The sequence below is a fragment of the Nelumbo lutea genome, chromosome 2, assembly GCF_056320005.1.
Source record: "Nelumbo lutea isolate HS-2025 chromosome 2, American lotus-T2T, whole genome shotgun sequence".
NCBI lineage: Eukaryota > Viridiplantae > Streptophyta > Magnoliopsida > Proteales > Nelumbonaceae > Nelumbo > Nelumbo lutea.
Genome location: NC_142685.1, coordinates 39,913,551 through 39,929,531, shown reverse-complemented (window position 1 = coordinate 39,929,531; position 15,981 = coordinate 39,913,551). Strand labels below are relative to the sequence as shown.

At 36.8% G+C, this 15,981-nt stretch overlaps 1 protein-coding gene across 3 annotated transcripts; it reads right to left on the bottom strand.

The window, feature by feature from the left end:
• Positions 1–1,373: 1,373 nt before the first annotated feature.
• Positions 1,374–5,569, bottom strand: LOC148870029 (putative glycosyltransferase At3g07620). Of its 3 annotated transcripts, XM_088967716.1 has the most exons (7): positions 5,365–5,502; positions 5,029–5,233; positions 4,792–4,908; positions 3,425–4,460; positions 3,191–3,321; positions 2,723–3,074; positions 1,374–2,562 (listed from the first exon to the last, which is right to left on the bottom strand). In XM_088967716.1, exons 4-7 carry the CDS (start codon positions 4,376–4,378, stop codon positions 1,903–1,905), a joined length of 2,097 nt encoding a protein of 698 aa, XP_088823842.1. In that variant the 5' UTR covers positions 4,379–4,460; positions 4,792–4,908; positions 5,029–5,233; positions 5,365–5,502; the 3' UTR covers positions 1,374–1,902. The 3 variants fall into 3 exon arrangements, with proteins under 3 accessions (XP_088823842.1, XP_088823840.1, XP_088823841.1); XM_088967714.1 differs by lacking the exon at positions 4,792–4,908 and having other exon boundaries at positions 5,365–5,569; XM_088967715.1 differs by lacking the exon at positions 4,792–4,908 and having other exon boundaries at positions 5,029–5,188; positions 5,308–5,501.
• Between the last annotated feature and the right edge of the window lie 10,412 nt (positions 5,570–15,981).

Genomic DNA, 15,981 nt, shown 5'->3' with positions numbered 1-15,981 from the left:
AAGGCACTATGACTCAGGGTGAGATCACATATTCACAACCCATGAAACACTTAGCTGTCTGATTTAACAAAAAATTATTAAAGGAAAGTTGACAAAATAATCCTTAAGGCTGAGTTTGGAAAGAGTATAAATGCAAATATGTATTGTATAAATACATACAAAACAATATAAAATACAAGGTTTTGCACTCTACATATTTGCATTTGTACTCCTTCCAAACTGAGCCTAAGGCGTGAAGTTCCTTGATGACTCTTACACAACTTTTTATTTCATACATATTTTTCAACGAAGCCAACACAACAGTAGTGGACTCAGCAAACAAAGTCATACTCTTCTATCAACTTGAGACCTGATGCGTCGGGGTGGATGCCAAAAATCACCCAGCCTAATGGGGAACTTTGTGCCAAATTAATCAGGTTGCGTTGTAAGTAATGTTAAATTACCAAGTTTAGGGTGTTGGATTTTAAATCTCATTAGAGATTAAATCCAATGGGGTTTGATTGATCAATTACATGAGGAAAAAAAAACCGCATACATGTCTTGAAAAGTAGTTTTTTCTTTTATTAAAACTAGTTTTTAACTAGTCCCACATTGGAAAGTTACAAAACTTGTTTTAAGTGTTTAAATAGGAGCTTTTCTACACTCCTTAAAAATAAAGGTATGGAGGTTTATTACTGCACAACATGTGCGTGTGTGGCGTAATGAGACACTTTGCATGCACTCGTGTGTCTCGCGGAGAACAGCTTTGACCTTTGGTGCAATATCAACGGTCACAATTCGATAGGATGTGATCAAGAGGCACTATTCAAAGTTAATAATCATTTAATAGTCACATTTTAAATTGTGACTGTTCAATGAGCATTTTCTGAACCAGCAACTTTCTTTGTTCCATGACTCTTGAAGAATTATTTAAGGAGTGTGAATCAAGCATTTGAACACAAGTTTTTTGAAAAACACTATCGTCTCTCTCAGATCAGTTTGTTATTGTCTCAAAGAATGTTTCTTTGAAAACACTTCAACTTTGTTAGTTGTAGATTCTCACAAAAGGCTCTGTTGTATCTTGATAACGGATTTGCCTGTAACCCAACAATAAACCCAGTAAAACTAAGTGGGGGCAAAAAAACGTTCTAAAGACGGTGTCTTCAGATATGCCTCAAAGCGCTTTTCCTCCAAATTTCTATGACCCAACCTTTTCAACGTAGGGTTTCTAGAACTACAAGATAGATGAGAAGAATTTCTCATAATGTGTGCTTATAAATTTAAATGATAGCAGCATTGTAGGTATCGATAATATCTTCAGTTTCAGGTGTAGATGGAAAAAAAAACGTCCATAGTTATTATCAGATGACAGCATTTATGAATATAGAGCATTCTGAACAAATGGAAATCCATATCAATAGAAAGTTTTTTGACCATCCAAACTGCTGCAGTGACCACTATTAGTCCATATGATCTACTCCATTAAATTATACTTCGCTGTTGTATCTCCACTGATGAAATAAAGTGATAAAAAAAAAAAAAAGTGCTATGTAAAGGCTTGAGTCCCTTTTATGAACAATGAACTCAGTTATACAATGGTCTATTGGCAAGACATTTACTGAAAGGCTCAGCAACTACCATGGTTCTTCTCTTCGTTTTCTAACATGTTTACTTTCAACCATAACCTTCTCTTTATTGTACTGACATGGGAGAAGATCTAGACAGAAAGAGACAGATTCAGCAAAACATTTAACTCTTTCACTTGTCCACCTCTATGCTCACATGCTGTAGTTATTTGTGTTTCCATTCTCCCTTTGCTGTGTCACCTTCTGCTCTGGGTGGCAAATCAGTCTTTCAGATATGCTCATTCTCCTATGTTCTCAGATTCAAGAATCTAAAATCTTTGCCACATCCTTATCTGTGCTATATCTGGTAAATCCTATTGCTCCAAATTGAATGAAGGGTCATATGAAATATGTCATACTTCACAGGCTTACTGTGCCACAGAAAATGGTGTTGCACCTTCTTCACTCTCAGCTGCATTGCAAGGTAGACTTCCTCTGGAATTGAAAGGAGAATATTCTTCAAATTTGGAATATCTTTCTCTGCAATGAAGACAGCAAATGCTTCCCAGTCTAAGACCTCAAAGAATGGTGGCACATAGTTATCAGATATTATCACTGGCACACACTCATAGAAGATTGCCTCCACGACCCGAGGAGTGTGAACTTCATAACCCCTAGCACAGATGCAATACTTGCTACTCCTCATGTGCTCTATGTAATTCATTTTGCCTTCAACATCCCGAGGCATTGGACCAAATATTTTCATCTCTGGGTCTTTGTTTTCCCAGTACTGTAGCAAGATTGGACGGAGATATCCATGCATGCTTCCTGCAAAGAATGCCAAGGTAGGCCTCTCTGAAGGGGGTTTGCCTCCAAGGTATCTTAGAGGATTCTTCATGCTACGCACAGATGTTACTGGAAGGCTCACATCCTTGCCTATTTGAAAGCCTCTAGCAATATTAGTATTGCAAAGAGCTCTGATGCATTTACTCATATGATGCCTTGTTATTCTAGGGGCCTGAGAAACTCCAGTTACATCACAAAGGAAAATTAATGCCATGCTTTAATCGATTTTCTATTTCCTCTTGATTATACTAATATAAAAGAAATCACATATATTAGTCATCCAATGATTAAAACTGATAGAATTTAAATCTGAAAGAGGCATGGAAGCATACCCAATCATGGCAAGCAACAAGAAAATGATCTGCTCCATCAGTTCTATTCCAAAAATGGTATTTAGCTGCCACCGTGTCCACATATTTCTTCAAATACAGAGCCAGGTTCCTCCCACCATGGAAATTCTCACGTGTATACAAAATTGTCCTTACTATTTGCGAACTAAAAGGTAAGTAAAACAAGTGAGCTTTTCTTGGGTCCTTCACAACAAACTGTTTGTTTCCTTCCATTAATTTCATAAACCATCCTTCAGAGGCATATATTCCCTTCAGATTTGGCTGATGGAAAATTGGTTTTTCTCCTTCTCTGTAAATATAGACTTTGAGCATGCGTTCCATCAACTGATAACTCCTACATACAAGAATATTAAAGGAGAATTACTAATCTTAAAGTCTTAATATCTACAATGATCAATTGTGTTTGAAAATTCTTGTACACCTGCACCACCATTCAGATGTGGAGATTACCTTTTAAATGTAGAGAGATTGCGAAAAACAGAAACATGAAGTTCTGGATCATTCCTTACAATAGGAGCATTCTCAATCTGTAATTTTGCATATATAAGTTCCCTATCACGGACTGGGAGCCGTTCTGCCCTCTAGTAAAGAATAGAAAGAAAATCAAGCTAGAAGGTTAAAGCAACTTTCAGTTCAAAATAATTAAACTAAATCCCTTTAGAATCTGAAGATCCAAATATATACCTTTGAGTTGAAAGAAACTCGATTCTGAAATAATAAACTATTCATTTGGGATATTGATATTGTTGGTGTCCCCCCATTCTTCTTGATTATGATGTTAATGGTTGTGGAGTTTTTGATTAAAGCAATGGAACCACTTTGCAGTATCTCAGGTTTATTGTCCTTGGGTAGTGTTTCTGTCACTTGATTACTCACCAAAACTAAATTTGAGGGGGATGACATGATAGAAACTCTTGAATTTTTATCCAATTTTCTGAGCAAGTCTGTCTCATTCAGAGAAGTTTCTGGTGCTAGCTTAGGCGGTGGAGGTTTCATACCAGTGTCCAGAGTTTGATGCTTTTCCACTTCCAAACTGATGCCTGGTCTCAATGTGTTGTTGGATGATAAATCATTAACCTTTTGCTTACTTTCCTCTATTGCAAGAACATGTTCAGTTTCTCTGGCCTTTTCTAGTATAGAATCACTTCTTGGATTATTTACACTACCCAATTTGAAATTTGTAACCGGATCAACAGCTTTTCCAAATGAAGTTTCATTATATGAATCTTGATCCTCATCAAATTCCAGATTGTATTCTGTGTCAATGGCCTCCTCTGATGAATAATCGTTTTTTTGGTCTCTATCCATATCTTTTGTTTCATTGCTGTCCTCCTTTTGCTTCTCCATAACTGAAGCTTTCACCATCCCAAGAACCAAAGATGATTCCATGAAGTTCACATCACTTGAAAGGGTTAAATTACCAATCATCATGTGCGTAGGGGATGAATCTTCAATTGGAAAGCTTCTCTTTCCAAGTAGTGGACCTCTAATAGCTGGTAGCATAGACAATAAAAAATTCCCATGGGAAAGAGATAGAAACTGAAATACTAAAGTTGCTGCACCTATTATACCAATCACCAAAATCCGTCTCCTGGTTTCAACCTGACATAATTTTTTATATTGAAGTGCATAAGCCATATCCTAAAGCATCAACCACCTTAGTAACCAAGGGAACCACTCAATCAGTTATCAGCTGAGGAATTTACTATCTCGTTGGTCCCTGAAATTCAACAGAAGCCCTAGATCAGCCACAAGGAAAACGCATGAAAGTATTTGTGTTAAAGATTAAAAAAAAATACGTGATATTTTACTTGATTCAAACCCACGATTAACCAAACAGATTCAAACTACAGATCTCAAGTACTGATTTGATGAATACAGAAAACGAGAGCGAGTTAGTAACACCATCTATTAACATGTCACCAAGTTAAGCAACTTCAGTAGAAAACCAAGAAGATAAATCTTCAAAATAACAACAGTAACAGCAACTAAAAATAAAGCCTAGTGATCATGGTTAACAATTAAATCAGTAACCACCAACTAAATAATACCTGAAAGTGAAGCATTTTTAGCAGAAAGTTAGTAGACAGATTTCAGACTAAAAGCTAAAGAACAAGCCCCCTCCCACAACCCACCAATGAAAAACGAAAAGGGAAACATAATCACACCTGTAATGGGCCATTGAAAAAAATAATTTTACGAAAATTAGAAAGAAATGAATAAAAGAAGATAAAATTTTGTTAACAGAAAGTACAGAGCTGGAAGTACTAGAAGAGAAGTTAACATACCAAAATAAAATTCATTAGTCTTCGGGATGCAAATACTCTGTGATCTGCAACTTCGAAATTCAGAAATTGAGAATTCAAGCTGCAATAACGGAAGAGCAACTCAACTTCGATGGAATGGGCCTCCACTTTTGTAAACAAAACTCCAATAAATAATTTAGTTCTGCAGCAGAATACTTTTTTCAGATTTAAGAATTTCAGAAACGATCTGCATTTTCACAAGAAACAAGTTTCATCAATAGAAGATCGCAACTTGAGAAAAAAAATCAAATAGAACAAAACCTTCCAGACTATATCTTTATAATTTTCTTTTGTCTGTTATTGACTATAGAGACGTGCCTTCGATTATGCTTGTTTGAGAAGAAAAAACAAATCGTAATGCTTGCTTGAGCTGAGATAAATCTACTGTTCGTTACTGGCTTCACTGATAGATTCAGCTTCAGTGAGTTGAAGTGGCACTTGGCACTTCTACTCTCACTGTATTAAATTTTAGGGTAAAATATAAAAACCTCGCCTAACGTTTATGACAATCATAAAAACCTCCCTTGAAATAGTGTTATGTCATTGCCAAGGAAATAGTGTCATGTCACTAGGTGGACCTGGCCGAATATGGGTCAAGCTAAAACGAATTAGATTATGAAAATTAGTAAGCTGAATGTTTTGGACACGACCCAATTTAACCCGAAAAAACAGGGTTAGGGTCTCATATTTAGCTACCCAAATATGAAAATGACCCGATCCAACCTGATTCCAAAAAAACTTGGCTGGGTTGGGTCAAGTCAAGGGTCAATCCATTGACCCGATTGTCAAGTATAATTGGGATTATTTATATATTGTTAGAAGTTTCCACTCTTTAATTTTCTCTATTTAGTCTTTACTTTTTATTGTTTACTCTTTAAATTGTTAAATGTTCAAGTTTTTTATTTTGTATTTGGAAATTTAAGGCTAATTCTTTTAATTTTGACATTTTTCATGTATTTTTTCTTTATTTTTTTAATTTCAATTATTTTATGGGATGACCCAAATTGACCAGGGCCAACCCTAACCCCAACATTTAGGGTTAGGGTCTAGCATTTGACAACCCAACCTGAAATTCAACCGGATCCAAAATCAACATGAATTACCTTGATCCAACCTGAACCCGACCCACCCAACTCAATTGTCAGGTCTACTTTATATGGTGTTTGGTAGGGATGGCAATTTCTACCCTACCCATACTCGCCCCTATCCTCCTGATGGGGCATTTATTGCTTATATATGACAAGAAATAATAGGAAATTAGATGCAGGTTTTAAACCCAACCACCCCTACCCTTGAATGTGGGGAGGGTAGGTTCGGGGAGGGTTTTGCACTTTCATTTGCAAGGAGGGTTTGGATTCTTAAAATCCAACCCATTGCGTGTTTTGGGGTGAGTATGGGTTGGGAGGTTTAGGGTGGAAGGTAGGGTATAGAATTTACAAAACCCTCCCCGGACCCACCTTGTTGCCATCCCTAGTGTTTGATATGGCTTCTTTTATAAATGGTGCCAACTCATCACCGTGTGGGTGTTTGTCCCAATATGTTAATTGGTAGGTTTGTTTATGTAATAAACGTTTGTCTCATTTTACATGCAAGCCAACATTTGGTGGAAGATTCATTTTAACATTTCCCCCAACACTAAAGTGTTTATTTACCATTCCACTTATGTGGCTTCTAATGGCACCTGGTGGCACCTAGCTGTCAACCAACAATAGAAAAACTTTTATCAACCACTTTTTCTTGGTTTTGAAGACAAATCAAGTACAAAAGTTTATTAAATAAATGGAAGCCATATCAAATATCCCCTTACAAATGAAATATTTGCAATGTTCCAAAGCCAGTAAGTACAAAACTCATTGACTTTCAATGCCATAGATTATTCCGAACACTTTTTGCAGAATGTTCACACCCTGACTTTTCTCTTTCTTAGAAGCTAGAAGGATCGGAAGCATCCCTTGTAACTAGAAGAGGAGTTCAAATCATCCCCCCCACAAGACTGTGCCCCACAACGTCCCACAACACATCCCAGTCATGTATTGGGGACATCTCCAGATGATGACATCACCATTTCTAGTACTATCATCGAGAGATGTTCCCAATACACGGCGGGATGTGCTATGGGACATTGTGGGGCGTAGTCTTGTGGGGGGGCTGATTTGATCTCCTAGAAGAGAGGTTTTATAGAAAAAATTTAATCAAATTGTAGGGCTTGCGGGAGTTGACCCTGAACAATTCCCTTTGTGGGAATGAGAGTTTGCTGCTAGAATTGTCAGGGGTTGAGATCCCCTTGACAATTCATGCAACAAAAGAGGCTTTGAGAATGGTTAATCCACAAATTATTTTTCTAAGTGAGACTAAGTGTAGTTTCTTAACTGTAGGGAAAATTTGAAGTTTCTGCTAAATTGGAAGTGTTGGGGTGTGGACTCAAGGGGTTTAGCCAGTGGCTTAGCAATTTTTTGGGATGATTTTTTGAATCTAAAGGTGCTTTCTGTTGATAATAACTATATCCATGCAATATTGAAGAAGATGGTGACAAGGGCTAGTGGTGTACTTTCTAATATGGTGAAGCAAGGAAGGAAAAGGAAATTCTTCTATAAAAAAAGTGAGTACCTTAGCAGAGAGGGTTAGTGGGCCTTGGTGTTGTATTGGTGATCTAAATATGATATTTCATCAAGATGATAATGTGGGGTGCCAAAGCAAAAATGAAGATTATCAAAAGAAACAAGGGTTTACTAAGACAGTGGGAGCTGGAGGAGGTTCCTTCAAATGGTCCCAAATACACCTGGTCAAATAACAAAGAAGGATAAAAAAACATTAAGGTAAAACCGGATAGAGGCCTCTGTAATGGAATTTAGAGAGAGCTCTTCCTTGAGGTTGTAGTCTTTTCCCAAGTTTATTATGGGTCGGACCACTTTCCTATCTACATGGACACTTTTCCTATAAAAACAAGTGAAATAGACCTTTCATATTCGAGGAAATGTGGCTGACTCATAGTAAATGTGTGGAAATCATTAGGCTAAGTTTGGAAGGAGTACAAATGCAAATATGTAGAGTGCAAAACCTTATATTTTGTATTATTTTGTATGTACTTACATTGTACATATTTGCATTTGTACTCCTTTTAAACCGAGCCTTAAGGATTATTGGCTAGATGGGAATAATTCTACCAGCTGGAAATGTAAAAAGCTATGAGGAGTTATGTGTAAATGGAATAAATATGATTTTTGTAAGGTGCATATTCAATTTGAAGAAACAAAGCAAGCCCTTGCTAGAGATAAAAAGAATCGAGGATTTTATTTCTGCATCACATCTATGAAGGGAGAAAGTTAGATATGCTTATAAGGAGAGAGGAAATAATGTGGGCTAAAAAATCTAGTCAATTGGCTGACCTATGGGGACTGAAATATTAGATTTTTTTCACAATGTAATTATAAGAAGGAGAGCTAAAAGCATGGTGTTGAAACTAAAAAATAAAGATGGGGAATGGATGGAAGGTGAGGATCACGCCAAGAAGATCTTTATGAATCACTTTGAGGAAATTTTCACTTCCTCAAATCCAATGGATGAGGATGTGGAGGTAGCCCTAAGAAACTTGCATCCAGCAATAACAGATGAGGACAATGAAGATCTAAAGAGGGAGGTATCTGAGGAAGAAATTCACCAAGCCCTCCTTCAAATGGTTCCTAGAAAAGCTTCGGGTCTTAATGGCTCCCAAACTTTTCTTTCAAAAGTTCTAGAGCTTTATAAAGGATGACAACAATGCATATGAAAAAACTCACCATCCAAAAATAAACCCTTTTTTTACTTAACTTCTTTTTCAACATCTTTTGAACTTGCATTGTCAAGAGTTATTGTGCATAAATTTTCTAAACCCCATGGCAACAAACATGATTCATTGGCATGCCCAATTGACTCACCAATATGTGGAGATGGAAGCACATGGAAATTAATGATTTTCTTTTGTAAAATCCATTCATTATCAATGTAGTGTGCAGTAAAACACATGTGTCCAAGATTTTGGATAGATGTCTAAATATCTGTTGTGATGGACACTCTTGATGATTTTACCTATGTTTCTTTCAACTTCTTTCTTTTATTCATATACAACTCCTTGCAATCTTTAGGAATTGTGGTACATGAAGCAAATTGAAATCTATGTTAAATAGCCCTAACAAAATTCTAAAAGCCTTTATGTTCCACAACACTAAATGGCATCTCATTAACAATGTTCATTTTAGCCAGTTCTTGTAGAACACAACAAAGATGTTCCACCAACAGTTGTACTAGATCCTTCGATTTGTTGAGGTTGATTATTTGCATTTGATTGTGCCATACTTGGAAACAAAATGTTTCACTTAATCATGTAAAAAATAATTAAAACATATGTGAAATTACATTAAAAATGTAAGTAAATGAATACTATATTTTACATTTGTCTAGCAAAGAAAGATTTTGCATATGATAGAAAATTTACAAAAAAAGAAATGTTTAATTTTTCTAATGATATTTGACATAAACAAATAATTTCCTTGCCATATTTGCAGATACTCCATTTTCTAGGAAAAGAAGGGCAAAAAACATCAAACTCTAGTAAATTCGTTTGTTATTCCTATAGTTTATTCCTTAAGGCTATGTCTGGTTTGAAGGAAAAGGAAGGAAGTGGTCGGAAAACCTGTACAAAGTTTGTAAAGGTTTCCTTACCTTTCCCTTCCTTAGGCTGCGTTTGGTTTGAAGGAAAAAAAAAAAGGGAAAGGAAGGGAAAGGTAGGTAGCATATTAGCCTATCAAGTATTCATTGAATCATTCCATTTGAAGGTGATAAGGCAACAAGACTATAATAGTAACTTGGTTTGAGGAAGTTTGAAGCATTGGCATTAGAGACTGCAAGAAATAAAAAGGGTGGAAGGGAGTAGGGGGGTGGTAAAACTGTGAATATGAAAGTTGAAGAGTCAAAAGAATTTTAGTGCTTTGCTTTTGTGTCGTCAAGGGTGTGGCTTCCCGACCCGGAGGGGGGGACGGATTTGGGTATTGAGTTTGAAGTCGCCACCTAAATTATTGGAATTGAGAATTTAGGAAAACCCAGGATTTTTCAAGAAAAACATTTTGGTTTTCTTGATGACTCGTTCCCAATGGGGATGAGATTCTTTGGGTCTGGGGACTAAGGTACGGTGCAGGAAGGTGTTAAGCACCCCACACATGCTCGGTTAAACCGGCCTCTACTTCAACAAAGTTTCAAGGAAAATTTAACAAATTTTTGCCTGAATTATTTGTTGAAATGAACATGCATTCACTAAACATAATAAGAGGAACACAAAATTAAATGAAACATTAAGACAAAGTACCATGAAAAGAAAGCTAAGGAAGTAATGGACTAGCTAAGGGATAAGCTGAATTGCAAAAATAATAATAATAATAATAATTATGTAAACTAGTAAACAAGTCATGAGCTGAACTACATTAAAAAGAGTCAAGAATCCAATTGACCACTAAACAACCTACAAACTAAAAAAGGATGATTAAAATGAGATACTCTATTAAGACATGGATAACTAACAAAAACAAACAAGTAAAGAAAATATCTTCTACAACAACATATAAAAGAACAAGTTAATGGAGGCTGTAAGTCAGACTAATACACCTAAAAAAACTAGATGGACCTATTAATGGAGGATTGTTGTAACATGAAGGATGCTTGACTGAAAAAAAAAAAAAAAAAAAAACTAGTTTTTCTAAAAAAAAAATTGGATGACAACTTTTTTTCCTCTAATTTACCTTTTAAAACAATGTTGAACATTCCCTAAATATGTAACTCTCTCAATGAGTTTAATGCATGAAAAATAAGTTAATTTTAAAATGAAGTACCGAATGATTGTTTTTGGGTAAATTAAATGAATAGAAACTAGGAATGCTCATGTTAGGTAAAAGTAAGCACTTAAGATCTAAAAATGATATTCATCGTCGGATGGCTACTGGGCCAATCCTAAAAACATTTCTGATTTTAAAAATATGAACTAAATAAAGATATATTAATTGGTAAAAAAAAAACACAACAAACATACCTCAAGAATGTTTTCCACCCACTAAAGATAGGCATTGTTCCTTTAGCCATATGTTCAGCAATTCATGAATTTGAAACCAACAATTTCAACAAGGGAAATCTCTTAGAATGCACCCCTTTGAGCACCTCTTGCACCATGAAGAACACATTGACTTCAATATCATTTTAAAAGGACAAAGATGAAGAGTATATGGCCCAAATGACTTAAGAAGATTTTTGCAACTATTTTTCAGCATCCTCTCAAGTAAATCCTAAGCTTCTCTCCTCTTTAAATGAACTCACAACCAATCTTCAACTTTTGACTTGTTATCAAAATGATTTAGAGTGCTTTTGGAGTGTTGGAATGTGGACCAATATGGGAGAAAACACTACTGTCTATCTGTTGCAATGTTGTTGCTTCAAGAATGCTTTCAGCTTCATCTCTTTGGTGTAAATACAACTTGGGGAGCTCTTAGATTGAAACATTGATATGGGGAGACTCTAGGGACGTGAGAGATGGTGGAGAAAGAGTGTAGGACATGGGTTAGGGAAGCTTGGGGCTACTTGGGACGTGAAGGGGTATTCTCTACACTAGTGAGTGTAGGATCTCTAGGCTTTATTATGTGTCTAGGATGTGAGAAAGGGTGGTATTTATAGATTTTTTGAGAGGGGAATGGAGGGCTGAGATGGAAGATAAGGGAGATCAATGGATGATGCTTAAATAGTTTTTTGAGGGAAATTGATTGAGATAATGGATTGTCAGGACAAATTTGTGAGAGATTCTCTCAATCAATCAAGATAAAGAGTAAAAGATTTCACCAATATACCCAACTTGGACATTCCAAGTTTAGGTGATTGGCTTGATTGATTGGAGGCTATAGCGGGTCAAATCTTAGATTTTTAAGATGCTTATAGAGGCTGAAGGGAGGTTTGGGTCGTGGAATGCCCTAGGTTCGAAGCTATTGTGAATAGTATTCTAAACAAAGGGCATGGATCGAGTCTAGCTTCGAGTCTCAAGATGGAGGGGTTAACAGTGTCGGAATTGGATGATCTTGGTATCATTGGACTCGGAATTTTGAGCTCTGTCCATCTATAAGGTTGGATTTCAGATTTTATGGGGGTTAGGATTTAGGATCAGAGATGTTCCCGATTAGACGATCGAAATCGATTATGGTTTCAAGTCTTGAGATGAAGGGGTAAGCGGTGTCGGATTCGGGTGATCTTGGTGTCGTTGGATTTGGATTTTTGGGATCTACATACCTATGGTCTCAGATTTTGGATTTGATGTGAAATGATGATTAGTTTTAAAACGACTCTGATCAGATGATCGGAATCGGTTTCAACTTTGGGTCTCAGGATGAAGGGGTAAACGGTGTTGGATTTGGGTGATCTTGATGTCATTGGATTTGGATTTTCAGGATCTACATACCTATAGTTTTGGATTTCTGATTTGGTGTGAAATGTGGTTTGGGTCAAAATGACTTTGATTGAACGATCAAAATCAGTTCCAACTTTGGGTCTAAAGATGAAGGGGTAAATAGTGTCGGATTTGGGTGATATTGGTGTCATTGGGTTTGATTTTTTGGGCTCTACCTACCTATGGTTTTGGATTTCTGATTTGGTGTGAAATGTGGTTTTGGGTCAAAATGATGTCAATTGGACGATCAGAATCAGTTCCGGCTTTGGGTCTAAAGATGAAGGGGTAAACAGGTGTCATTGGGTTTGGCTTTTTGGGCTCTACGTACCTATGATTTTAGATCCTTGAGGCCCCAACTTTTGTAAAATTCCAAAAAATACCCCCAAGTCGACCACAGGATTAGCTGACGTATGCTTGAAACTCGAAGTGCTACAGAAAAACTGAAGAGTGCAAAAATAGGATGTCTACAAAGGGTTTTTTACTTTGTATTTGACGGTTGATTGTTATAAACTTACACCTAGCACCGTCAGATTGGATTTTAAATAATATACATTAATATATAAATATATTATATAATATAATATTCGATTCAGTCTCGGGTATACATCGGTCCGGTCTTGGATTGTTCAAAGGGTTAAGCCTGAGACCGGCTTGAAAATGGGAAAGCTTGACTTCTAAAAGCCTAGGCCCAACCCGAGAATAAAAAAACTAGGCCCATCTCATACAAAATTAAGGGCTGGGCCATTTCGGGCTTGGGTTGGGCCCGCCTAAGTTGCACCCCCAAGTTATGATGGTGACTTGCGAACAAAAATTTTATGTGTCTTAGGAATGGTTGTGGAAATTCCACTTGTGTCAATACTCAATAATGCATCAATTGTATAGTAATGTATCAAAATGTATTGATTGATACAATTGGATACCCATGGATATGATGTATTCATTGGTAAAACCTTTTTTTTTTTTTTGGGGGGGGGGGGGGGAATTTTAACCAATATTTCCAAATTTTTAGAACCTTATCTAGGAGTGCAAATGGATTGGATTCGAGATCTGAACCTATTTGGTTGAATTTGGTTCACTTTTGTTTGGATCTTCAGATCAGATTCAAATCACCCCTATCCAATATATATATATATATATATATATGTGTGTGTGTGTGTGTGTGTGTGTGTGTGTGTTATTTATTTATTTATAAATATATTTTTATAAATTTATTATATTATATATTTATTTTTACAAAAAGCATGTGTATATATGATGAAAATGATTAAAAAAGCACTTGTATTTTTTGTCTTTACTTTATTTAAATTAGTATATTTTAATTCTATTTTAATAATTCATTAATTTTTAAATAAAACAAGTTGGATCAGATCAAAACCGAAGATTTGACTTATCAATAGGATTCAAATTTAAATCGAGTCCTATCAGATCCGGTCAAACTTTGAACATATCAGACGGATTCAATGTGATAAATTTGCATCCCTAGCTTTATCATTATATTGTTTGTACTAATCACAATTGGGATTGTATTTTTTCATTCCCAACCTAAAAGACTAAAGGAAAATATGTAACATGAAGAATGAGTAATTTTAGTTTTTATTTAATCATTCATGTTTACTTTTTTTTATAGAAAATCATTCATGTTCAATTTATGTATGCTTTTGGGGATTCCAATTGCAAAAACTTATAAATTCATGGTTAGCTTTGTGGTCTTTATTTCATTTATGCATTTTTAGAATATAAAAATAAAAAATATAAAACTAAACTATTTTAGTAGATTGAAAGCTTAAAACACTATTTGATATATTAACAATATTGAACGAGATATGCATGTGTTGGACTCCTGGATGATTATAAAATATCTCTTTGTAAACTATTAATTATGCATTTATTATATATTTATACCTCATTCATAATTTTTTGGAGCTTACATTTAGTGTTGACATATATAATAATATTTTGAATTTGGTTACAAACTACTAGGGTGTTTTAATAATATACAAATTAGAGGGTAAGTTTTAGTAAATAAGTTAAACTATACGAGAAAGTAAGATTAATGAAATTGAAAAAACTACTCCATCTCTTTGACTTCAATCATTTGCTTCATCACGTATAGTAGTGTCATGCCATTTTTTGTCTTCTAATTTATTCTCAACATCCAATAAATTTTTAAAGTAAATTTCTTTTTATTGTTTCTCATTGAAGAGCAAATGTTTGCCTGAGTGGCCAGTACCACTCTTGTCACTAAAGTCAAAGTCAATCCTACATTTTTGGCAAACAACACTTTTTTCTTTCCCCTCAACCTCATTTATTTTAAATACTTTCTAAATCGGGTTAGTGAACTTACTGTTAGATAGGAAGAGCCAACCTTTTTTTTTTGTTAATTCTAAATGATGTAGCGCAATCCGATCACTCCTAGCTGGCACTCGCATGGCTCCTGAGAGGTACCTGAAACGAGAGGAAAGAGGATGAACTCCTGGGGGGTTTCCCGGTGGGAATGCCCCGATGCTTAAGTTAGTATTGTGTGCAAGAAGCAAAAGGAAAACGAAGGGTAAGAGTGCATGTTGCGCAGAAGATTCGAAGATACCTTGTTCCTTGAGAATAAACCCCTTATAACTAATTTCTGTTGCTTAAGGCTCTCTAACTGATGACAGGGCAGGTATAACCGCCACTGTCAGACTGCCACAGCCGTTATAGGCAAGGCTGAGGTGGCACGCGTGAGACCGTTGTTGTAGGGTACATATCTGTCAGGCGCGGCACACCTTTCTAAAGGTGGCAGGCACGGCGAGAGGGACATGCCTGACGTCCACATATTTGTTGGGTACGACGGTCAAGCAGGAAGCCCTCCTGTGGTATACCGAACTACCTTGAGTCGGGCTATCGTTTGAGTGACATGCCACCTGTAGCCGGTTGTGCCAAGCTAGCTGACCCGAGGTGCCTGGGCCTCGAGGTGTTTGGAGAAGGATCGATGTGTTCTTGCCTGGGAGTGGCCTGAGGTCCATTGGGAGGAGCTTGGGTCTTAAAAGGGGTCAAGGCACCCCGAACTCAGGACCACTCAAAGTGCCTTAACCCTGGGGACTTTCCCTCCAAGTTGCCGAGTTGCCGAGTTGCCTAGCTGAACTCGGTGGGACTTTCCCACCGAGTTGTGTTCAAGCTCGTTGCGCTGTCATGCTGAGTCACTGTTTGAGCAAGGTAACACCCACGTGTACCTGTGCTACGAGGTCGGGCCAAATCACCCTCCTTCAATTGCCCCCCACTCCCTGCGTTGGCAGCGGTGACCTAGCGCGGGGAGGTCATGATGCGCCAGGTGGATTTGGCGTCGGTATTCATGCCGCTTTGTCACACACTCCGTCCAGCTTTACCGGTCTGGCGCCCGGTTTAATCAGAAAAGACTCGAGTCGTGTCTGGGTTACGCGCGGATCTCACGCGATTTGGACTTCGCGGATGTCAAAAACGCGCTCAACCGTTTTCGCCTCGAGGAACTCGCA

Excerpts from the sequence above, each read along its gene's own strand:
- LOC148870029 (XM_088967714.1), bottom strand. The coding sequence starts at position 4,378 with ATGGCTTATGCACTTCAATATAAAAAATTATGTCAGGTTGAAACCAGG. Across the intron at positions 3,075-3,190 it reads AATCTCTCTACATTTAAAAG|GAGTTATCAGTTGATGGAAC; the intron begins GTAATCTCCACA and ends TCTTGTATGTAG. Across the intron at positions 2,563-2,722 it reads TTGTTGCTTGCCATGATTGG|GCCCCTAGAATAACAAGGCA; the intron begins GTATGCTTCCAT and ends GGAGTTTCTCAG.